General features: G+C 44.5%; 1 protein-coding gene across 2 annotated transcripts in view; it reads right to left on the bottom strand.

Moving 5' to 3' along the window:
• The window catches only part of pkaap (A-kinase anchoring protein pkaap), a 74,208-nt gene that overhangs the window by 43,341 nt on the left and 6,838 nt on the right, over positions 1–24,029 (bottom strand). For both annotated transcript variants that reach the window (XM_065445341.2, XM_065445340.2), the window contains exons 3-6: positions 19,193–20,155; positions 10,605–10,703; positions 9,643–9,721; positions 6,608–6,731 (exon numbers count right to left, since the gene is read on the bottom strand). In XM_065445341.2, coding sequence (XP_065301413.1) covers positions 6,608–6,731; positions 9,643–9,721; positions 10,605–10,703; positions 19,193–20,155 — 1,265 coding nt within the window. The remainder of the gene's footprint in view (positions 1–6,607; positions 6,732–9,642; positions 9,722–10,604; positions 10,704–19,192; positions 20,156–24,029) is intronic.

Here is a 24,029-nt window from a genome sequence, read left to right as displayed (position 1 = left end):
CCACGTATATGACTGAAATGGCCAAAAACTTTGTTAAATCGAAACTGTGTCACGAAGTTATTTCATTAAATCGTAAAAAATAAATATGCAGTTTTCAACGCAACTAAGATCGGGGAAATGAAAATAGTTTGTTACATCACAAATTTTTTTATGCCAAGGTTTGACTGTCACAATAAAAAGCTGCTGAACTGTCAACTTTTGTATGCTTTCCATGGTGAAATAACCTCCTTACTACAGTGGCCCCATGCCGCATTATTGGTTATAACAATGAAGTCTGGCCGCTGGATGTCCTTCCGAAAGTTAAGGGAATGCAAAATCCTTGAAAAGAAAAAGAGAAATTCGAGCCAACACATGATCACTTACTGCCCCAATGGTCACTGTGCGCTCATAGAATAAAACCTGCTTTCCAGCTTTCCCCGCATCACCAGCCTTGCGCGCCTCTCTCCCATTGCCCTTCCACCCCTCTGCACATGCATGGGCTGCCCCCATAGCTCTATGGCACGCCACCCTTCGAAACACAAATGACTATGCGCCAACTGCACTGCTCCCAGATTATTCGCTAGCCCCTCATTCTGCGCAGTTCTGTCAATGGATTAAGTTGCTCATGCTAGTCTTTGTTGGTTGCGTCAAGCTGTTCCTGACCACGTGGTTTCTGCGCCTCATTTGACTCGCCGCCGAAACGTAAAATGGCTGAGCCACCCGCTGATCATTGGCAGCGGCCGATGTTGCGGGTGAAAAGAAAGACCGTAAAAGAAAGTGAGTGAGTTGGTGAAGAAGTGCGGACTACCGCTACTGATAGTGTCGACAGTTATGCACTCGGCAGAGAAGTTCGACAAATAAAAAAATAACTGCTAGGTAGACAACGGGCACAAACGCGTTCAGCAAAGTGCCTATAAGGAGGTGGAACAGGCCTTCTACGAATGGTTTCTTGGTGCATGTGCCATGAACTTGCCCATCACTGGGCCAATAATGGCCACAAAGGCAAAGTAGTTTGCCTAACACATCAACAAAGTGGCCTTCCAGCCATGTGGTGGCAGGGTATAGCGCTTCAAAGAGAGGCACGGCATTGTTTACAAAGCCATCACCGACGAGGGAGCTTCGCTTGACATGGAGGCGAAGCAGAAGTGGGTGGAGGAAATGCTCCCTGCATCCTCGACAACTACACTGACACCGACGTAGGTAATGGCAATGAAACAGGACTGTTCCTCCAGATGTTGCCGTCCAAGATGCATGCACTCAAAGGGGACACATGTAAGGGCTGCAAGAACAGCAAGCCGTGCCTCACTATGTATTTATGCGCCAGCATGCACAGGAGTGACAAATGCCCCGTATGCGTCATTTGCAAATAAAAAAATCCCCACCGCTTCTGCGGTGCTACCAGGATACCAGTAAGCTACCGTCACAACTGCAAGGCATGGATGACACGAGAACTTTTTCGTGAGTGGTGGCTCTTCAAGTTCGATCGACATATTGGGCAATCTAAGAGGAAGGTGGCGCTCATCCTAGATAATTGTAGTGCCCATCACTCCATGCCTAAGCTCGCAAGTGTGGAAGTTTCTTTCCTGCCGCCGAACATGATGGCAGGCTTGCAGCCTATGGACGCTGACATGATTGTCAACTTTAAGGTATGTATCATCACCACGTCCTGAAAAAGTTAGTCTTGTCGAGGACAAGCAGGGAGCAACCAGACTGGAAGATCAACCTATTGATGGCCGTGCAGTTAATTTTTGGTGCGTAGTCCGAAGAAAGCGCTTCTACGTATGAAACTGCTTGAGGAAAGCATGCTTTGTTTGAGGCAGTAGTGACTTAAATGAAGTCTGCGAAGCTCCCACCGATGAAGTGATGCCTGAACTTTGGCCTGCAGTTGATGAGGATGCTTCAGGACTTGGAAGAGTTTCACATGTGCATGGCACATTAGAAACATCGAAACTTCTAATCCATAAGACAATCATTATAAATGTGCTTGCATCGTACAGTGACGGCGACAATGGAAGCGATGATGAGGCTACCTCAACGTTGTCCTCTAAGGACGCCCTGCAGATGACAGTTCCTCTGGGGCTTCGTTCCCGCAAGGGACCTTTCGATGCACTATGTGGAGCACCTGGATGCCTTGGAGGAAGTTGTCGGCAAGCTTCGCATAAAGCAAGCAAAGCTGATGAACAGGAGGGTTTCTCGTGCAAGCTGGTGAGAAGTACGTGGCGAGATGCATGTGGCAATCTTGTCTGTGTGTTTATTCTGAATTTCTCAAGCTGAGAGGCTGCCACAATAACCTTCTCGCATTTTTTAAAAGGCCCCTTTTGGGGCCACCAAAGCCATGCCTCAACATAGCTTGCATGTCACTTGCCGCCCGTGAGCCATCTTTGTGGTTGTTGTAGCAGTGCCATTTTTAAAATGCCGACAGCTGCAGCTCGTTACACGCACTCGGAGCACACAGAAAGCAGAGTTAAGCAGTTAGAGTCAACACAATCAGCAGCCGGATGAAGGAATGCGGTAGGGAGGGGCACTGGCCTCCCCACCATTACAGTTTTCTCACAACGGCTCTGCCATCCCCTCATATCGCTTTTTTTCATGCACCCTAGTTATAACAATTTTTGGCTATAACAATGGAATTTTTGTGGCACTTGAATATTGTTATAAGTGGTTTTGATTGTACCAATGCAGGTGACTCAAGAATGGTGTTGCAACGTGTGACCCACTGGCAGACTTTCTGTAAGCAATGACATGGTTCAGTCGATGGTGCTACTATCTTCGCATGCCTTTATGATGAGTCAGATACAAAGCTAGTTTGTCATTTGGGCTCTGCTTCATGCTGACAGATGTAGTTACTGCATTATACCCTAAAGGCCCTCTGTCAAAGGAGGGGGGGGGGGGGGGAGGAGGAGAGGGCAACCAGCATAGACTTATGGTATTTTCGACTGGTCGCCTGTATGCCCCGAAGCAGAGCCGGGTAGATCGGTCGTTTCCCGAGCTCAAAGGTAGGGGACAAGCGCGCAAGCCGAACGTGCGACTCGCTCTCGGAGGAGGAAATTGCTGATGCGAAACCACATGACTACTGCCAACGTCCGATGTTTCGCCAATCTAAAGCTCCCGGCGCTGCCGGAAAAACCGGCGGACGTGCCGGCGGTACGAACGTTCGTCGAGACGCCAGCATGCAGTGGGCTAGGTTGCCAAGGTTACGGTGAGCCGTCGCCAACAGCAGCGACGCGGCGCTGCGATGACGTTTCAATCTCGATGACTGCTCCGACGACAGAGCTCGGAGCGCCTCAGAGTGCTCCAAGATAGAGGAGAGCAATCGAGAAGAACCAGCCGAACGCAGGGCGTGCACCCTCTTTCAACCAGCCGAAGACAACGCCGCTCGCGAGAGCGCTCCAGAGTGCTCAGAAACGACCAGCCGAAGATAGCATTAATATGGCGTGCCATGGTGGTGTATAAAGGTTATACACAAAGATTTGGATGTTTTTACGTGCAACTGTTCACATGAGACAAATTAATTTTTGTTCTTCCTCTCTCATGAATTGTCAGCGCAGATCCTTCATTTATGGTTCTTATATTTTTTGAAATTCAAAGGGGTAAAAAAAAATAGGTGTTATCTTTCAAGAGAAAAACCTATGAAATAAACATAGGCTTTTCTGTCTGGCAGCCCACCCTTCGAAGCTTGTGAAATTTTTCACACATGATGGATAGAGGCAATGGCCTTCTAGGGACACAAACGTTCTTTAAACAAGCAAAATCATTCACAGAAACGTATAATGAAGAAAGAGCTGCTTGCATATTATGTGATGAACTAACCTACAAAAATCTTCACTGGCAGGCAGGCATCATTTTTACTTTTTAAAGAAACCACATGAACAAAAACAACAACAGAGACATGTTTAGCTATATCTCTTCTTTACTTTGTTTTTGCACTTCTTTAGCAAAAGAAAAAAAAAATGAGTAGTAGTGTACAAGGGCATGTGTCGCATGAGGCGTGACACATTTTCTTATCTTACAAAGCCCTTGTTGACTTGTGTCATCCTATGAATTTTGAGCATTTCTGTGTTCATTATAGACCTGTGGGGCATTCCATTCTTGTATGTTTTACTGGTTCCCGTTCCCGCCATACTTCCTTGCAACAAAATGAATGGAATACCAGCTAGACTGTATCAGCTACCGTTCTTTGATTAAAATGTAGTTGAAGTAAACACCCTCTGCACGTCACAGCTACCATTCAAGATGTAGCGCAACATCACCACTGCATTAATTCGCTTCCAAGTGCATTACCACCATTTACATGTATGCGACGTGCGGTAAATACAATGCAATGCACCATTGTTATATTCATATAAATGTGGCTACTAGAAAAAAAAATTTTTTCGTTCACCCAAGGTCTGCAGGTACTCTTTAGTACACTTACTGGCTCTTGCTTGCATGTTAAATGAAAAGAAGGCAAATGCCATATTTCATATATGCATTATATTGTAACGATGTTAGTAAAACAAGGATATTTATTAAAGGCGAACTTGTGCCCACAAGTAAAAGTCACTGCGGTCGTGCAGAAATCCGCAGCAGTCGCGTTCTCAAACTGGGCTCGAACCGTCTTCCTCTTCTCCTCGCGTGACACCTCGTGCGCGTGGCGCATGCGAGCCGGGTCCAACTGGCTGCCCGTTCCACGAAGATCGCTGCCTGTTGTTGCTGAACAACGCCACTGTAAGGCGTGCACAGTGCTCAATGCAAAGGGCGCGCAACTTGAATGTCACCAAGTTAGTCGTGGCATTTTCCCCCTCCTTACCGCATCGGCCCGATGCGTGAGAGGAAGTAGGGGTTCCTGTGGGCGCTCACTTTTTTTGTTGTTGTTGCTGTTGTTCATGACCTCTCCTGGTATGGTTTCATGCGGACAACATGCACAACTTTCGTAGAGTTGCGCTGTCTTGGGCTCTCGTGTCCAGCGGATTTCACTTCGTAAGTGACGTCGCTTATACGACGAAGTATTTCGTAAGGGCCGACGTATCGGCACAGAAGCTTTTCAGACAGTCCACAGTGTTGCACTAGAGTCCATACCCACACCTTGTCACCGGGCTGGTAATGAGCTTCACTACGGCGCTGGTTGTACCGGCTGGAGTCGATGCGTTGTTGGCGGCGTATTCGGTACCTTGCCATCTGTCGTGCCTCCTCGGCTCGTTGCAAGAAATCATCTAGGTCAGATGAGTTATGGTTTTCTTCATCTAACGGCAACATAGCATCCAAAGTTGTGGATACTGCTCGGCCGAATACAAGTTCAAACGGGGTGACTCGTGTTGTTTGCTGAACGGCTGTATTATATGCGAAGGTGATGTATGGCAAAATTTCGTCCCACAGCCTATGTTCAACGTCGACATAGATCGAAAGCATGTCGGTCAGTGTTCTGTTAAGGCGTTCAGTTAAACCGTTTGTCTGAGGGTGGTACGCCGTAGTTTTCCTATGATCAGTATGTGTCATTTGCAACAAGCATTTCATTAGGTCCGCAGTAAAGGCCGTTCCACGATCGGTAATAACAACTGTGGGAGCGCCATGCCTGAGCACGATATTGTGGACAAAGAATTTCGCAACTTCAACAGCCGTTGCATTGTACAGGGAATCAGTTTCTGCGTAACGGGTCAGATAGTCCGTGGCCACAACTATCCACTTTTTGCCTAAAGATGATGTTGGGAAGGGTCCAAGGAGGTCCATACCGACTTGTTGGAATGGGGCTTTTGGTGGCTCTATTGGCTGGAGGAGGCCGGCCGGTTTTACGGATGGAGTCTTGCGCCTTTGACACTCGCGACAAGTCTTGACGTAGTGCTGCACTGATGCTAATAACTTGGGCCAGTAGTATTTCAGACGAATCCTGGCGACTGTACGGCTCACGCCCATGTGACCAGACGTCGGCTCATCGTGACATGCATGCAAAATTTTTTCTCGCATAGATGTGGGTACGACAAGTAAAAACTTTGTCTCGCTGTTCTCGAAGTTTCTCTTGTAGAGGACACTTCCTCGCAGACAGAACGAGGATAGCCCCCTAGAGAAAATATGCGGCAGTTGAACGTCGAGTCCCTCCAGGCGCTGTATAAGTGGAAGCAATTACGGGTCATCTCGTTGTTGAGCAATTTGTGACGCGTCATATGAATAATATGATATAACGTATTTACTAGCATAATGGATTCCACGCTTGTATGCGCCAAAAATTTAAGTTAATACTTTTGACTAACTGTCTGAGAAGCGTTAAGCAACAACGGCTTAAGTGGTCAACACACAGTACACAACGCTCAATGGTGACAGGGTGGGGAATTCATCGCGACTGTATTTAAACTGAATTATTTATTAAGCAGATACATATTCACGAGGTTTTACTATACTGCTTTGAGTAACTGCTCTCCTATATTGTATAATTTGGGTGTGAAATTATCCCAAACAAACAAACAAACACTCTTTTAGTCTGTCCATTTATGCAGTTAACTCTGATAAAGCTGCCAACAGTTTCTTTGGCTTTTGTATGACTGAGGCTCAAACGCTACCTCCGGCCACAATGACCTGTGGCTCCGCAGCACAGCAGTTTACCCACAAGAAAAACATGCGAGTGTTGTTCTCCAAAACCATATCTGTATGTACACACCTCCATGAAGTAGAAAAGCGCTGAGTCATTGTACAGTATGTCGGCCAGCGACACGTTGCCACTTGTGAGCACGTCCACCTGGTGCTTGCAGAGGTATGGGCTCCGCAGGAAGTTTGGGTACAAGCTGCATGGCAGACAAGACAAAAAACACTTTCGTATCAGCAGACCGCAAAAACTCATGCAGATCCCATGCACTGTGGAAATCGGTGCAAGTGAAGCATTTGCATTCACTCTGCTGCTGCAGCTGGCTGAATGCTGATGCGTCACACCATCCCCGGTGCATGTGCTGCCTCGCCAGGGCCTGATGATGTCAATGCTTGCATCAACCAATCAATGCGCGTCATCACCTCTACTGTCACCTTTTTTCTCTAGGCACTCTCCTCTCCCACTTCTCAGCTCCACCTGCGACCTCCTCTCCGCAAGTCAACCGCGACCACCACTGACCGCAGCATCTAAAGCCGTCAGAAACCGTAGAAAAAGCTTTGCTTTAAAAGCTAGCACCATGCAAAAGAATGATCCCTTTTAATGAGAATTCCCACCTTTCCAGTTCTGTAGGAAACAATGCTATGCAAATTCCTCAATACGGTGCTGCACGAACAGGCAACTTTCTTCAGCACTTCAGCAGCTGTCAAGGTGTGATCCCAATTGCATTGTAAGATTGTACAGGGTGGTGCAGGCCAGTGCCCCAAAATAAGAGGACGCGTTGTGCACCACCTTTTACCATGTTAATTCTCCATGTGAAGCCAGCACGTGCCTGGTGCAAAAGGCTTCATGCAAATACTTTCTGAATGCTCAAAAAAAAAAAAGAAACCCGATTCAGGTAGCTATGCAGGCAAATATCAGCAGCTCCATGTCATAGACAGGGAATAGATGCCAGCATAACTTAAATTCGATCATGAAAACTGGTTGAAGAACAAGCTTTTGCTTGATGTATATTACGCACCAAATATTAACCCCCATATGCAGAAATGCAACTTAAGTTTAAGCCCATGCTTGACTTGATCCGAGTGACGCCTATCGGGAATGCGCCGAAGGAAACGCAGTGAGCGTCTTTGGGCACATTAACGCCAGGCGTCATCTAAATCAAGTCAAGCATGTGCTTCGACTTAAGTTGCATTTATGCATACGGGGGTAAGTATATTAAAATCCTAAGGGTCCTTTGCATAAAAAAGCAACTGCAAGGACTTCTGATAGCAAGCTCAGGTCTCACTGTCACAAGATGCCACTGATGTTTGCGCTTTTGCCTAACAGTCGCCACTTCAGGCGCATGCTAATAAGCTTGTGCTAGTAAGGTGCAGGTGAAGTGCTATGTGCCTTAGTGAAACCACTGTGTGTGCTGCGGTGCCGTGCTCTGGTGCCATCCAGCATGCATTTGGCGAATGATTGCTGTTGTCTCTGAGATTTCAGTGTAAGCCTTTGCATCCTTTCTTCCACTGTTTTCCCGAGAAGACAGTTAAAAAAAAAAGGTTTTATGTGCCAAAACCACGGTTTGATCACGAGGCATGTCATAGTGAGGGACTTAGTATTAATTTTAACCACATGAGGTGCTTTAATGTGCACCCAATGCACAGTACGTGTGTGATTAGACATATGACACACAAGAGGCTTCAGACAAGATTACACGAGCCAGTGTGAACACTCAGTATAACATATAGGGGAAAAGCAGAGATATCTCAAAAAATGAAGAGAGGCACAAAGAAGACACACATAACACGGCAACACACACACACACAGGAGGTGTATCTTTTGTGCCTCTCCTCATCTTCTGTCAGATTTATGCACTGTTCTCCTGTACGGTGAACAACCAACAGGACCAACTGGAAATGCTGCTGAACTCTGCATAACTTGCTGCTATACGTAAACATGCAGGATGTAGAAGAGGACAGGAGAAGAAATAACGATACTATGGCAATGCTGAGCAGATGTGCACGCCTGTGCAGGTCTGTCAGACTAATGCCTACACGTAAATAAACTAGATGAAGCTTGGCAGCTGTCCTGTCTACTTTAACGTGCCATTTTTTGTATTGTGCTAATATGCGGCAAGTAACTTCTTTCATCATGTTTCCGTTTACAACTGCCTCACGTGCCATAGCGTTAAAATACAAGGTTTCAAGGCATGAATGAATAGTGCATAAGAATGGCACAGAGTGCAGCAGACACAGCTGTTCTTTTGCTTTGTTTGTTGAAAGATTTCTCACATTGGACAATCTTTGCTGTCCAATGTGAGAACTCTTTCTGAACAAGCTGAACACTGAAATTCATTCAATTATGCCTAGCTCTTCAGGTTATCAGCATGAACAGACTAAACTGCCACCTGATACAAGCACTTCCTTATAAATGTGAGGTAAAAGAAAACAAGGCAAAAAAGGAATGGAGGGCATTTTAAGTTTGCTACTCAGCTACGATGAGTTAAGCACAGTCTCACTCTTCAGTAGTTGGTTCCTTAGAACATATAGCTCCTCCTGCCAGTCATGGAAATTTTTATTTTTTATGGTGTACAGACAAAAGCTATTTCCACTGCAAGCAGTGTAGGCAAAGCACTTCCATGTCAAACGTATTCACATACACATGCAAGCATAAGTGCTGTAAAATCCTGTATAACATAAACTTGAATACAGTAGGAGATTCAATTTTTGCTCTGTCAAACAGAAATAATAACAAAGCTGAAAATTCATTGAGGTATGACCAAGAACACTTAGCTTTTGGTACAAAGTGCATCTTAGTTCTTACAGGCCTTGATACCCAACTATGAGAGCAAATTTGATGAGCTGTATACAGAAAAAAAAAAACTAACATTATATGCGGTAACTTGCTGTAATGCAGCTCCCCATGTTCATAATCTTGCTATTATGCACAACTCTTGTAAACCATCATATATAAGTACAATTTCAAACAGACATGCTATTTACAAATTTTTTAAGCCTGTATAATGGTACAAACATTCATGTCTGCAAGCAATAAACAGAAGTTAAACAAGCAAACAAAGAAACAAGCAAGCAAAAAAGATACTAAGGCCAACAAGCTTTCACACTTACTCTTTCTCCATCTGGGTTACTGCAAACTGCTGTGCCTCAAAGAAGCATTCTGGCTCAACTGGATTTCGAGACACAGAATCTGGAAAGCCATAGGGAAATGAAATTACACCTACTTCATCTCTGGGCAAAACTGATTCAATGGCAAAAAATGGATTTAAAGGTTTTGCCATTAATCAAAGTAAATGAATATCAAAGAAGTCAGAAAAGCTTACACACATGCTCTACAATCTTTCTGCAAGAACAATTCTACGTGGGATAAATAGCACTGCAGTTATCAGCAAGCCTGCAGTGTTTCTAATGCATTTTAAATATTTTATCACAGCAAAGAATACTGATGATGTTTTCATGCCACATAAATATTTTCCACCATACCTCTAGAATACGAAACGGATGAAAACGTAACAGCGCATGCTGAAAACTGCATCTGCAACATGTTTACTGCAATTTGTATTTTTGTTCACCACTGTACATTGGCTGTTACAGAGCATGTCTGGTCAACCGAGGAAGTCACACAAAAATAAAGTCTAATTATACAAGTTCACTACAATACAGATATTTTCTGTGCACAGCAATAACTACTCCTGAACATGTTCAAATGCAGCTTGGGGTAACAAAGGCCGAGTTGAAGGTTCTTTAAATATAGTCTGGCGTAACAGCTGTATTGTGTTCTTGCAACTTGCTCATCTCAGTATGCTCAGTCAGTTTGAAAAATTTTATATAATCTAAGCCGAAACACACACACACAAACACTGTTCTAAAGCAATCAACAGTGGGCAGTGATCCCTTTGCCTTGCTTAACCCTTTCTGTGCCACGTTACTACCTTTAATTCTGATCAAAAATGACCAAACTTATTGCTGCAGAATGCTTTATGAAAAGCAATGTAGACAATATTTTAAATGTAAATCATATAATGTCTTACACAAAGTATATATACAAATGAGTGTTCAGTTCCCTGTCTCACCTTGAATGCGGTTCCGCAGGTCGTCTGGAACCCCGATTGGAAGTGGTGCGTTTTGAGCAATGTACGTGTTGTATATGTGCATGGCATCTTGACTCAGGCCTACAGAGAGAGGACACGATGAAACATGATGGCAATTTCAGTTTTTCAATTTGATCTACTTTCACGAAAATGAAAGAAGTAACTATGGAAAGCAGTTATACATTGTAGCTCGACAAAGGTGTCCCATGACAAGGCAGCACTGGTCGGAACAAGACAGGTCATGTACAGGAGTAGGGTAAACTGAGGTGATTGGTATGGGCTCACGTTGAAAGTTCAGCATGGCTTACAGATGAAGAAGTGGATATGTTGACATCAGTGCAGTGTAAACACGTCCCTTTCTCCATCTTTAGAACTGAGGTTCAACAGCGCGAATAAAGCAAGGACACGAGGAAACCAATACCAAAGACAAGAGCTGACAGCCAACTGTAGGTTTATTTGAAATTCCCCAGCCATTTTATACCTTTTTCAGCATAGGCATGCGTACACCACTTGCAGAAACATCTGCAAATCAGCAACATCATCATCTTTCATCCAAAAAAGCTCCGTATTAATTTTTGGCCAGCTGGGGTTCCCGAAACTGCGCACCTAAATCGAAAAGCACGAGCATGTTTACTATCAAAATGCAGCTGCTGCGGCCAGGATCATACCCCCGACCTCAAGCTTTGCACTGCAACGCCACAGCCACAAGCTAAGGTGTTTCACAGATATCACAAGATCGTTTGTGTTCTCATCTGTCACTGTCGGCGTGTCGAAATATCCAGGGCATCATTTGCCCCCCACAGCGCAGTTTTGACTTGTAATGCAGGAAGCCATCAGTGGACTGCAGGAGAGTGAGGCATTCTGTTAGAGCATTTCTTATTTCTTTTCTTATGCTGTTATTCATGGCACAAGTAAAACTCTTGAATGCAAGGAAACCGACAAGCATGCCTGGATACACATTGTTGAAAACTGATGATGGGTTAATAGGAAATATTATGGAAAGAGATAGAGCTCTTTGTGGACCATAAATTGGAAATCTTGTTGTCGCCTGAGAAACTTTCTACACGAGGGTTTGTGCTCTTAATAGGATGTCAAGAGGATGCTTCAAAGCCTTTTTTTTTGTGCTTCTGAGTCTTTTATATAGATAGAAAAAACAAAAAGAAGAAAAGAAAACAAGAACATAATCCCCTGAAATCTGCATGGCATCTGTGAGATATGCTAGATGGAAATTGTAAGATTCATTAACTAGAAGACTGAAAAGAAAAAAACATTTTACCATATGCATTGTGTACCTCTGCCTTCTAACCTTAAGGAAGCGTTTCACAAATTGGTCCACTGATCAAAAAAGCCAACATTCCTACTTGTAAGGGGAAAACATTTTTGCTTAGGACTCTTGTAGGACTCTCAAAAACGTTTGATAATTGCATTAATGTGTTGTGGTCTATACTATCGTTAATTCTGTGAACAACTTTACAGTGTCCGCATTTACTGTAATAAGTTTTGAGGAGTGCTGCGTTTTTGAGTATTTCTACGTTAGTATTTTACTGTTAATTCAATTATGCACTTTTGTGGTTTACTGTTTTCTCCAACTTTACTATGACCCTGCAACTAAGTTTGCCTATGAAATATTTTCATTAGGCAATCATTAATGAATTCAGCTGGCACATCTAGAGCAGTTCTGCTCAAAGCCACCCAAGTTCAAGATTTGAATTTCATAGACCCGTATTTGCCAGCAGAAAACAACCTGCTGGATCATTGGGGACGTTATGAAGTGTGTGTGGATAGTTCCAGAAGCTGTATTTAATTTTGGTATGAGTGCAATTTTGTGCAATTATTAAGGTGGCAGGCTTATTTCAGTGTCATTACGGTTAATAGTTATGGTGCTTGAGGTACTAATAGTCCTGATGTAACGTGTAGCAGCATGCAAAATGCAATACGGATGCATTGTAGGACGGTGCCTACATAGAGTGCTAAAGCCAGACACACTATAGTCCCATCAAGAGGCATAAGTAGAGTAGCCCACCCTTGAATTTCTGGCTGAATTGATGTTTGACAGTAAGGTGTCTTGCTACAGAGAGATCTGGTCCAATACAAACAGTGGAACCTTAAACCTTCTCCAAGGACTGTATTTCATAACGATTCATCTCCCGTTCAACCTTTTGAGTATTGTTTCAACAAGTGTTTGTACTTACTGCCACAACAATATAGAGAACCAAACAAATTGACAAAGAATGAACTGCTTTTCTTGTACTACTTTGTGAAATGTAGCAATGTCTGACAGCCTGAACCCTAAGCAAATGAATGCAGAGAGTGGTCATAAGCCCCATGACTAGAGTGATCACAATTTCACAATAAAGTGCGAACATGCATGCGCCGCCCATTTTCACATCGCGTCCAGTGTAAACATTGCTGCAGCAGGCAAAGTCGAGTCGTGCCTTCAACCCGAAATTCATTTACTGGTGTTGGTTTATGGGGACACTGAAAAGAAACACTACCTAAGGTTAGACTGATAAGGTATTCTTTCAAATCTGTACTTTTATTAGATTCATGTAATAGGTTGTTTATCAGAAGAAAAAAATGAAGGCCAAACTTCAATTTCTTGAATTTCACACCGAAACTCCAGTGCCAGAATGTCAGTGTGACATCACAAATTTTGAAGTTTCTTTTCTTTTTTTTGTATCTTAGGCCTCTGTGGCTCGGTAAAAGCTTTAAATCTTGCCTAGGTCAGTATTTGGCTCATTTAAAATACAATATAATCCATACTTACTAACAAGAAGTTAACTAGGAATGAGCAGATGCCATCCAAATCAATTACGACACCAGAAAGATGGTGGAGAAACTCTAAGGTGAGGACGCCACCTGTCTTTTGTTTTTGCAACTTTCCAAGCTTCCTTTTACCGGTAGGAGTGGCTTTTTTGGTATTGTCACAGGGCAATTAAATAATACTACAGCCAAAAATAATTTCTCTCTTTGCTGCCGCTTTAATGTTCCGAAGCAACACTGGGACTGCGAGAGATGCCATAGCAGAATGCTCTTAATGCATTAGCACTAAGAGTGTCAAAGTTGAAAAATGTGTATGTGAAGGGTGGGAAGCTGGTAGGTAGGTCACATGGTATAGTACACAGTAAAACCGTGTTATAACGAAGTTGAATTGGAGCCAGAATTACTTGGTTAGACTCCCTTCAAGATGAACTCGAAGGAACCATAAAAATTTGTTAATCTTATCAAAAGAATAATTGGCAACACGACCTGGTACAAACAAATATGTTACTTCAATATGGTAAATGATTTACACTTAAAGTGGGGGTAAAATGACATAAAAAGCAGTTACTTAGCTGAACTTGACAGAAAACTGTTTTCAAGTGGTACTCTTGCTTGGTTCATCCAGACTGTGATGGATCTTTGGTGCTTTTGTTCAAATCAAAGAGCAGCCACAAACAATGTCATCTAACTTAATGACCTCAAGAAATCCTTCTGTGCCTTTGTGCTGCTGGAAAAAGTTCACTAGGGAGTTAAAGCAGGCATCTGCTGCCTCACAGGTCATCGGTGCAGGCTCCAAGCTAGTGAAAGTATGAAGGAGCGGGCTGAGTGTGCGGCAAATCAACGCAACCTAGAGGGAAGTCTAGGCGACATTGAGTGAAGTGGGGAAGGACAAGCGAGGTGAAACGTCACGGAGGAGAAAGGTAGGCAGAGGCACGCTGGGTTGGCCTCCTCTGGCAGTTGCTACAGGTTTCGTTTGCGATACGGACGTGCCGGGTTCGCCTTGTGACGTCGTCGTCCTTGCGCGACGTATGCTGTCTGTGCGAGTGAAAGCATGCGACGGTGAGCCGATGATGGCGGCTCAACCTGGCATATGCAAAGGAGGAAAGTGGGAAGTGTGCCGCCTTCTGGCATGCGCATGGTATCGGGAAGGGGAGGGAGGGGGGTGCTGTACTTTAGCTACGTGCTGTTGCACGGGCTTTATCATGAACACGATCTGCTTTGGGGGCACAGTCTAGGGGGCGCCGATGGCTTGTAGCCTTGCGTATGCTGTGCTCTCGCCACTCAGTTTGCGTTGAAGCAATAGACAGTGAGAAGGTCACTACACTCATTGCTGCTGCGGCAATTCCTCACGCCTGTGTTTTGACAGCGAGGGTCTGCGGTCATCAAGTGTGATGTGGTTATGTTTGCCTGTGTGCGCTAACACCATGATTTTTAATTTACTTAGTAAGTGAATGCTTACAATGGGGCGTTCTACTCCAGCCGCTGCTGCGCATGGTGCGGCCACATGAGCCCTGGCTTGCACATGATCTGCGATGCTGACTGTCTAGACGCACCAAGGGCTGATAGCTCCATATGCGCTATAGCACTCATACACTTGTGTGTCCCCCGCATTCACGAAGTGAAATGTCATTGTCTCGTTTTGTCTCCTCCTCTTATTTTCGCCTCTGTCCACAGGCGTATCGCATCGAGGCACCCTAGCCTACAGGATCGGTAGCTGCGGCGGTCACTCTGCATGCCCGTCTCAGCCGAAAAGCACATCTGAGGTGGTTCGTCTTAAGCGATTTTTTTTCCCGTTGAGTCTATGGAAAACCAAACGTTCCCATGTTGTTTGTTATATGTGAGAATTCGACTTAAATGAGTTCGTCTTAATGAGAGTTCACTGTATCTGTTATTTTACCACATCCCATTTCATTATAACAAGATGTGACTGTGTATACATTTGAACCCACTTATAACGATACTGGTTTTATCAATATTTTGGTTATAACAATGAGAAGCTGCTGCACCATCAACTTTTGTTTTCCATGGTGAAATAACCTGCTTACTATAATGTCTCGATGCTGCATGATCGATTATAACGATGAAGTCTGGCTGCTGAATTTCCGTGCCGAAAAGTAGTGAAATGCAATATCCCTAATAAAAAGAAAAGAAAGAAAACTGGAAATTCGAGCCGCTGAACGCTGGCCCTGACAGCCGCCACGTGCTCATTTTCCAGCCTTCTCCGCACACCTCTCTGAATAGGCTGTGCCCATAGTTCTACGCCATGCCACCTTCTGAAACATGAATGGACCATGACAACTGCGCTACTCCCAGATTGCTCGCTACCTCCTCATTCAGCACAGTTCTGTAAACAGCTTAATCACTAACGTACGTCTTTGTTAGTTGCGTTGAAATAGTTCCTGGCCACGTGGTTTTCAAGCCTCATTTGACTCATCACCGAAACGAAAGATGGCTGATCCGCCCGCTGATCATCAGCAATGCATGACGTTGCCGGTGAAAAGAAAGTGCGCGGCTACAGATTTGGAAACTAAGTGCTTCTAACCGATGAGGCGATCGTCGCGAACATGCTTGCATCGGATAGCGACGGCGGCGACGATAGTGGTGACATCGTAGGGCAGGCTGCTTCAACATTGTCCTCAAAGGAGGCCTGGCAGATGATTCAGTCCCTCCGGGGTTTCATTTTTGCGAGGAACCTTCCACTGCATTAAGTGGAGCGCTTGGATGCCTTGGAGAAGGATGTTGGCATCATCATAATAATCATCATCATCATCAGCCTGGTTACGCCTACTGCAGGGCAAAGGCCTCTCCCATACTTCTCCAACTACCCCGGTCATGTACTAATTGTGGCCATGTTGTCCCTGCACACTTCTTAATCTCATCCGCCCACCTAACTTTCTCCCGCTGCACCATGTGGAGCACCTGCATGCCTTGGAGGATGTCAGCAAGCTTCACATAAAGAATGCAAGGCTGACGGACATAGGGTTTTCTCGTGCAAGCCAGTTAGAAGTATGTGGTAAGACATTTGTAGCGATCTCGCCTCAGCATTTCTTCTGGATTTCTCAAGCTGACAGGTTGCATCGGCGACCTTCTCGCATTCTTTAAAAGGCCCCTTTTGGGGCCACCAAATCGATGCCTTGGCAAAGCTCGCATATCGCTTGCCCCTGTGACACCTCTTTGCAGTTGTTATATCAGTACCATTCTTTTAACACCGACATCCACAGCTTGTTACACGCGATCAAAGCGCCCAGGAAGCAGTTAAATGAGTCTGTACAATCAGCAGCCAGATGGGAAAAGGTGGTGGGAAGGGGCACTGGCCTCCCCACCATTACAGTTTTCTCACAACAGCTCTGCCATCCCCTTTTGATTTTTTTCATGGAACCCTGTTATAACAATTATCGATTATAACAATGGAATTTTTGTGGCACTTAAATACTGTTATAAGCGGGTTTGATTGCATATATGTGTACATATGGAGTGTAACTGATGTTGGTCTGCTCCGGACCACCATCAGTCGCACTTCGCTCTTCGAATAGACCGGATGTGTGTCGAATGACCTCCTGAACAACACTTTGCAATGTGGTGAATGCAGTTTAAATCATGAATGTGGGACCTAAAAGAGATACAACATAAAGCAAGATATTTCTCTCGCATTTACCACAAGATCTCCTCTGACTTATTTTGGGGCATCTATCAGAATGTAGCCAATAGAGCCGGAAATTGAACCTGAAGCTATGCAGCACTCGAAACATCTTAGTCACTGCATGCTCATGAAAGTGGATGCAGTGCATGACTGAATGAAACAGTGTCGTATTTATTTATGCAAACATCAGGTGAGCAAGTATGCTTATGGCAGGAGGGGACGCAAGCATCAAGGCCTGTGCCTGTGCCTGTCTATACCTTGCATAAGCTACATTTCAACATAGAGGAAGTACAAATGCAGATTGTGTCAAGAAAAATGAGGAGGAGGACAAATGCATCGTGCAGATACTGAAGTTGGATAAGGCTGAACAACTCAAGAGTACATCGTATGACAGTATCTGCCTGGGCCAATAAAGTCAAGTATAATTTTAAAGCAAAGCACAAGGAACATCACTTCTGGCTACACCGGGCTTGCTCATCTGTCGGCCACGATTTGACAACTAGAGAGCACATATACAGTAGAACCTCAATGTGTTTTGGGAAAAAATGCAAAAAAGAACATACCGTACTAACTGGGAAAATGCACAATCTGAAGTCACTAAAATATTTGGCAAACTCAGCCGTAATTAAAATCTACGTAATGTGTAGCATTGCACGAATCGTTACAGCACAAGAGGTGGCGTTGCATGCCACACTTGTGGGCACTGTGCAGCTTGGGAGACACGCGTTGCCATTTTTACGGCTTCAGCACTCCTCGAATTTGGCCTTAGTCAGAGGCTTCTTCAGACAGGGCATTTTAGTGGGATGTTTTGACGTGCCCACTCGTTAAGAACCTGAGCGGCCTGAGGTGCATTTTGTCATGTTCCTATATCGTAGCGTGTTAAGCCAGCGACAGAAAAAACAAAATCGAGCTGGCAGGCCATGATGAGACACAGGATACAATGCCACCGGAGCGAAACATGATGTTGACTTAGAGCTGCTTGTAGCAGGTAACAGTGGTGCGTTCGGATTATCGCCTATCAAAAGTGTGCACTATGCTTCCAACAGTACTATATTACGCGTGCTCTGAAACAGATAGGTGTAGATGCTTATTGCAATAGTGCTGGTGACAACAGCTGTGAATACAACACGCGACAACTTGTGAGGAGATTTGATGGTACCAGAACAGGAAACTGGGTGCATGCCAGCATGCTCACGCGACATGGGCGGTCGAGTACTGCGCTGCGAGGAAGATGCCGTGGCGGTTGCCTACTGCTCAGGATCGTGTGTGCCTCGTACCTTTCCTTGTTTGCATGGGATCTAACAGCCAGAAAATGTGTCATACGATCGCAGTTTGGCAATGCGCTGAACACTGGTGTTGAAAAATTGTGCTTTCTGGGAACGTATTAACTGGCAAAAAAAAGTTTAACTGTATCAGGCAATTTTTTGGGTTCTCAATCGCGAATGATGACACCGGCGAATTGTTCAAGTGGGATCATATCATTGAGATTTTAATACAGGTTTCTTGCTGCAGTATCCCATTTTCCCCAACATTTTTGGGTTTCTCTTTTTGTGTTTTTACCTTGTAGATTGCAGTACATATTTACGGTAAACTCTTCTAAAATAAAACACTCAAAGTTGGTGCCTGTGTATATCAATTTCTACATGCCTCAGCGTTGAACTTGTTCTATAGCAAAGTAGTTGGTGTCAAAGCGCTGAATATCTTGGGTGCTGAATTCATCAGCCCACTCCACCGAGGAACTTTAAGGTGGCTGTTGACAAACATCGACACGAGTGCTACTGTCTCGGCAACTAGCACATTCGTGTTCCTAGTCCACAATTTCACCTCAGCAACTCAGTACTACAGTGCAGCAAAAAGCTACAGACCCCACTAAAATTGAAGGAATGGGAGCTGGCAGCACATTCTGTGGCTGACACGAAGCAGTCGCCTGAATCCTTGAGCAAGTGCTGGGATTTCATAAATTCAAACGTGTCAGAGGAAAACAAGCTAATCCAGGTTAGATGGTCATGGAAGCTGCCATAGTTCTGAAACACTAATCTTTCCTTCTCCTATATGAAGATTCAGGTACCAATTTAGTGTTCCTGTTTGTAATACTTCTAGCTTTTTGCTTCGTGAACATTTACTGAACTGAGCAGCGAAAGAGAAGTGATTTAAGAGTGAAACTCACTGTCCCGCCGTCCTGCCATTGGCCTCGTTGAGATGTCCGGGCTGTCAAGGGTCTCCCTTGTCATGTCAACTTTGTTGCCTTCCTGCGAAGACGTCTGTACCACTGGCGGTGCACCATTCAGATTGCATGTAAACAATGTCCTCAAGTTTGTCCCACTCGCATTGCTCCTGTGACCACCAGCTTCACCCCCCTCACCACCTGCCGGTTGCACTACTGACCCACAGGGCATTACACCCGCACTCCCCCCCTTTGTGGCAACACTCGGTGCACAGTCCTGCTCCTGGAGGCAGGTGCAATGCACAGATGACGGGTGCACAACGGACCCTCCTGTGACGGCTTGTGGCGAATCCTCAGGCAAGGAGTTTGCAGCTTGCAAGGGGTCTGTTCCACACGGCACCAGTGCTGCCATTGCACCCAAGCGTGGACTCGACGAAAGACACTGGCTATGCGAACTTTTGCACGGGTTCTTTCGGGAACCTAGGCACGGGAGTCCAGGCATCGGGGAACTTTCACACGTCTGCTGCTTGTTACTCAGGCAGCGAGCCACCTCCTCATTGAGCCCATTACCAAAAGGGCTGGCCGCAGCCTGCGAGCGAGGAATCCCACATTCCGTTGCTTTGAGGCACTTGTCCGCATCGCAGCGACCCACGGGCTGGCAGTCACCTGCCGAATGCTGCTCTCCGTCTAGTTCCCTTCCGATCTTCTCTCCATTCGCTGGTGTTCCGTTGGGCAGCGGAGAGTCCTTGTTCGAGGCTCGGCACGACGCCGAGGACCGGCGGAGGAGGCACGAGGCATGGAAGCTCTGGGCCTCCATCCAGAATTTGACCAGAGGTCGGGCTCCTTGCTCCTCGGCAAACTGGATGAAGTAGGCAAGTGCCCCGGCGTCCTGCAGTACCTCGTCGAGGGTTTTCGAGAGGCGAGACTTGGTCCGGACACACAGGTTTGGCTTGTACTCTTCCTCCGCTGCACAGTTTGAACACCGGTTTCAAAGGGACACCAAAGGGACACAGTAAATCACATTTGACTGAGGCAGTATTCTGGTAAAAACTCCATTTTGGTTAAGTTTGTAGTAGCAGGGTAAGTACAAGAAGGCAAAATTAAAGCCAAACATTGAGCTTTTGAATTTCGTGCCACAACCTCGGCGTTCATAGATTTCATATGATTTTTTTAAATGCTTGTGTTGTTGTGGTACAGTCTCTAAACTCTCCAAGTTCAGTCTCTGGCTCCTTCAGAATATGTTGTCTGGCTTTACCAATAAACAATTAACTAAGCCTGATCAGGCACTGCCAAAATCAATAATGTCACGGTGAGCTGTTGCGTGAAGTTCAAGGTGACGGTGTCACTAGTCTTTCTTTTGTTTCTGCATCTTTCCCAGCTCACCAAGTGTCCTCTCATGGCAAGAGTCGATATTGATATTGGATAAGCATAATTTACTAATACAGCTAAAGTTATTTTTATATTTAGGCTTGCTTCAAGTATTGTGGTAATAAGGTTTGACTTTGTAGGAAGGTTGACAACGCCCAAGTGGCCACTGTAAACCAGCATTTCAGAATGCTCTATCAGTGCTTGAAAGGTCAAGAAGGGCAGCAAATAAGTCCTCGTAGTGTCCTTCCCACCTACAGTTCTCGTACGGAGTATCGCACTGAGCTGAATGAGACTAGCCCAACTGGGAGTGCTTCCGAGGAAAGCATCTTTTAATTATTAATGTGCAAGCATTTCCTGGTGAGTGCCCCAGCAAAATCTGATGCAAAATTGAACCTGCACAGAAATGCATTATTTATTTATTTATTTATTTATTTATTTATTAATCATACCCTCAGGGCCATTACGGCATTATAGAGGGGAGTGGTTACAAGCAAAAACGGGTAAATTCAACAAACAGGAGTTATTAGTGCAGAAAATTATGTATATGAATATGTATAAACAAAACTATTTAACAAATGGCACCTAGATATACAATGTTAGCTAAGGCATTTGTGAGTACAGGTTGAACAATATGAAAAAAAAAGGTTCCTAGTTATACAATGTTAGCTATGACATTCTTGAATAATTGGTGATCTGCGATAGTGGCTATCGAGGCGGGGAGGTGATTCCACTCATTGGAAGTGCGTGGTACAAATGACTGCAAAAAAGCGTTCGATCTGCAAAATGAAATGTCAACCTTATGAATGTGGTCTAGTCTGGGTGATACATACGGAGGCGGAGAAATAAGTTTGTTGCGTAGCAGCGGGTGATGAAATAATTTATGAAAAAGGCACAAACGGAACAATTTTCGACGTGATAACAAGGACGGTAGGTTGAGGCTAGATTTCATGGCACTGATACTCGCGGTTCTATTATAGTTAGAAAGAATGAAACGAGTAGAGTTATTCTGAACCATTTCTAGTGAGTGTATTAGGTTTACTTGACCTGGATCCCAGATTGAAGCAGCGTACTAAGATGTCGAAGTTAAGACAGTTAATTGTTTTAATAGTGTAAATGTAGACAATTGGTAGCTTTATAAGTGATAAGGAACAACTGCAAAAGATATATATACAATTAATAAGAGAGAAAACTGTTCTCGTCAGGCCGCCTTAAAAGCTTACTTTGCCGCATTATGCATATGTGCGCAGAAAAGCCTGTTATGGGGCTGCTGAGTATAAAAATAACTGATTAGTACATATGATAATAGTTCAATAATAATAATAATTGATTGGTGGCATTAAAAAATGAAAAAGAAAATTGTGATGTCTTCGCATCAAGTCATAACAAAAAAGGAAAAAGAAAATAAAATTTAAGAAAAGGAAAAGAAAGAAAGCAGCTGAGGTCAAACCAGCTATGAACAGTGCTGGGCCGAAGATACATGTATCTTAGACACTCTTTGGGTATCTTGTACCTGTGTCATGGCAAGGCGTGTATAAGCACCTGCATTTGTAATATATGAATCATCATCATCTTCATCATCATCATCAGCCTAGTTACGCCCACTGCAGGGCAAAGGCCTCTCCCATACTTCTCCAACTACCCCGGTCATGTACTAATTGTGGCCATGTTGTCCCTGCAAACATCTTAATGTCATCCGCCCACCTAACTTTCTGCCGCCACCTGCTACGCTTCCCTTCCCTTGGAATCCAGTCCGTAACCCTTAGTGACCATCGATTATCTTCCCTCCTCATTACATGTCCGGCCCATGCCCATTTTTTTTTTTGATTTCAACTAAGATGTCGTTTACCCGCGTTTGTTGCCTCACCCAATCTGCTCTTTTCTTATCCCTTAATGTTACACCCATCATTCTTTTTTCCATAGCTCGTTGCGTCGTCCTGAATTTCAGCAGAGCCCTTTTCGTAAGCCTCCAGGTTTCTGCCCCATATGTGAGTGCTGGTAACACACAGCTGTTATACACTTTCCTTTTGAGGGATAGTGGCAACCTGCTGTTCATGATTTGAGAATGCCTGCCAAACGCACCCCAGCTGATTCTTATTCTTCTGGTTATTTCAGTCTCATGATCCGGATCCGTGGTCACTACCTGCCCTAAGTAGATGTATTCCCTTACCACTTCCAGTGCTTCACTACCTATCGTAAACTGCTGTTCTCTTCCGAGCCTGTTGAACATTACTTTAGTTTTCTGCAGATTCATTTTCAGACCCACCCTTCTGCTTTGCCTCTCCAGGTCAGTGAGCATGCATGGCAATTGGTCTCCTGAGTTACTGAGCAAGGCAATATCATCAGCGAATCGCAAGTTGCTAAGGTATTCTCCATCAACTTTTATCCCCAATTCTTCCCACTCCAGGCCTCTGAATACCTCCTGTAAACATGCTGTGAATAGCATTGGAGAGATCGTATCTCCCTGTCTGACACCTTTCTTTATAGGGATTTTGTTGCTTTCTTTGTGGAGGACTACAGTGGCTGTGGAGCCGCTATAGATATCTTCCAGTATTTTTACATATGGCTCATCTACACCCTGATTCCGTAATGCCTCCATGACTGCTGAGGTTTTGACTGAATCAAACGCTTTCTCGTAATCAATTAATGCTATATATAAGGGTTGGTTATATTCTGCACATTTCTCTATCGCTTGATTTATAGTGTGAATATGGTCTATTGTTGAGTAGCCTTTATGGAATCCTGCCTGGTACTTTGGTTGACAGAAGCCTAAGGTGTTCCTGATTCTATTTGCGATGACCTCAGTAAATACTTTGTAGGCAACGGACAGTAAGCTGATCGGTCTATAATTTTTCAAGTCTTTGGCGTCCCCTTTCTTATGGATTAGGATTATGTTAGCGTTCTTCCAAGATTCCGGTACGCTCGAGGTTATGAGGCATTGCGCATACAGGGTGGCCAGTTTCTCTAGAACAATCTGACCACCATCCTTCAACAAATCTGCTGTTACCTGATCCTCCCCAGCTGCCTTCCCCCTTTGCATAGCTCCTAAGGCTTTCTTTACTTCTTATGGCGTTACCTGTGGGATTTCGAATTCCTCTAGGCTATTCTCTCTTCCACTATCGTCGTGGGTGCCACTGGTACTGTATAAATCTCTATAGAACTCCTCAGCCACTTGAACTATCTCATCCATATCAGTAACGATATTGCCGGCTTTGTCTCTTAACGCAAACATCTGATTCTTGCCTATTCCTAGTTTCTTCTTCACTGTTTTTAGGCTTCCTCCGTTCCTGAGAGCCTGTTCAATTCTATCCATATTATAGTTCCTGATGTCCGCTGTCTTACGCTTGTTGAATAACTTAGAAAGTTCTGCCAGTTCTATTCTAGCTGTAGGGTTAGAGGCTTTCATACATTGGCGTTTCTTGATCAGATCTTTCGTCTCCTGCAATAGCTTACTGGTTTCCTGTCTAACGGCGTT

This window comes from Dermacentor albipictus, chromosome 2 (genome assembly GCF_038994185.2).
Source record: "Dermacentor albipictus isolate Rhodes 1998 colony chromosome 2, USDA_Dalb.pri_finalv2, whole genome shotgun sequence".
Classification (NCBI taxonomy): Eukaryota; Metazoa; Arthropoda; class Arachnida; order Ixodida; family Ixodidae; genus Dermacentor; species Dermacentor albipictus.
The sequence above is the reverse complement of the archived record's forward strand: the minus strand, read 5'-3'. Positions and strand labels throughout refer to the sequence as shown.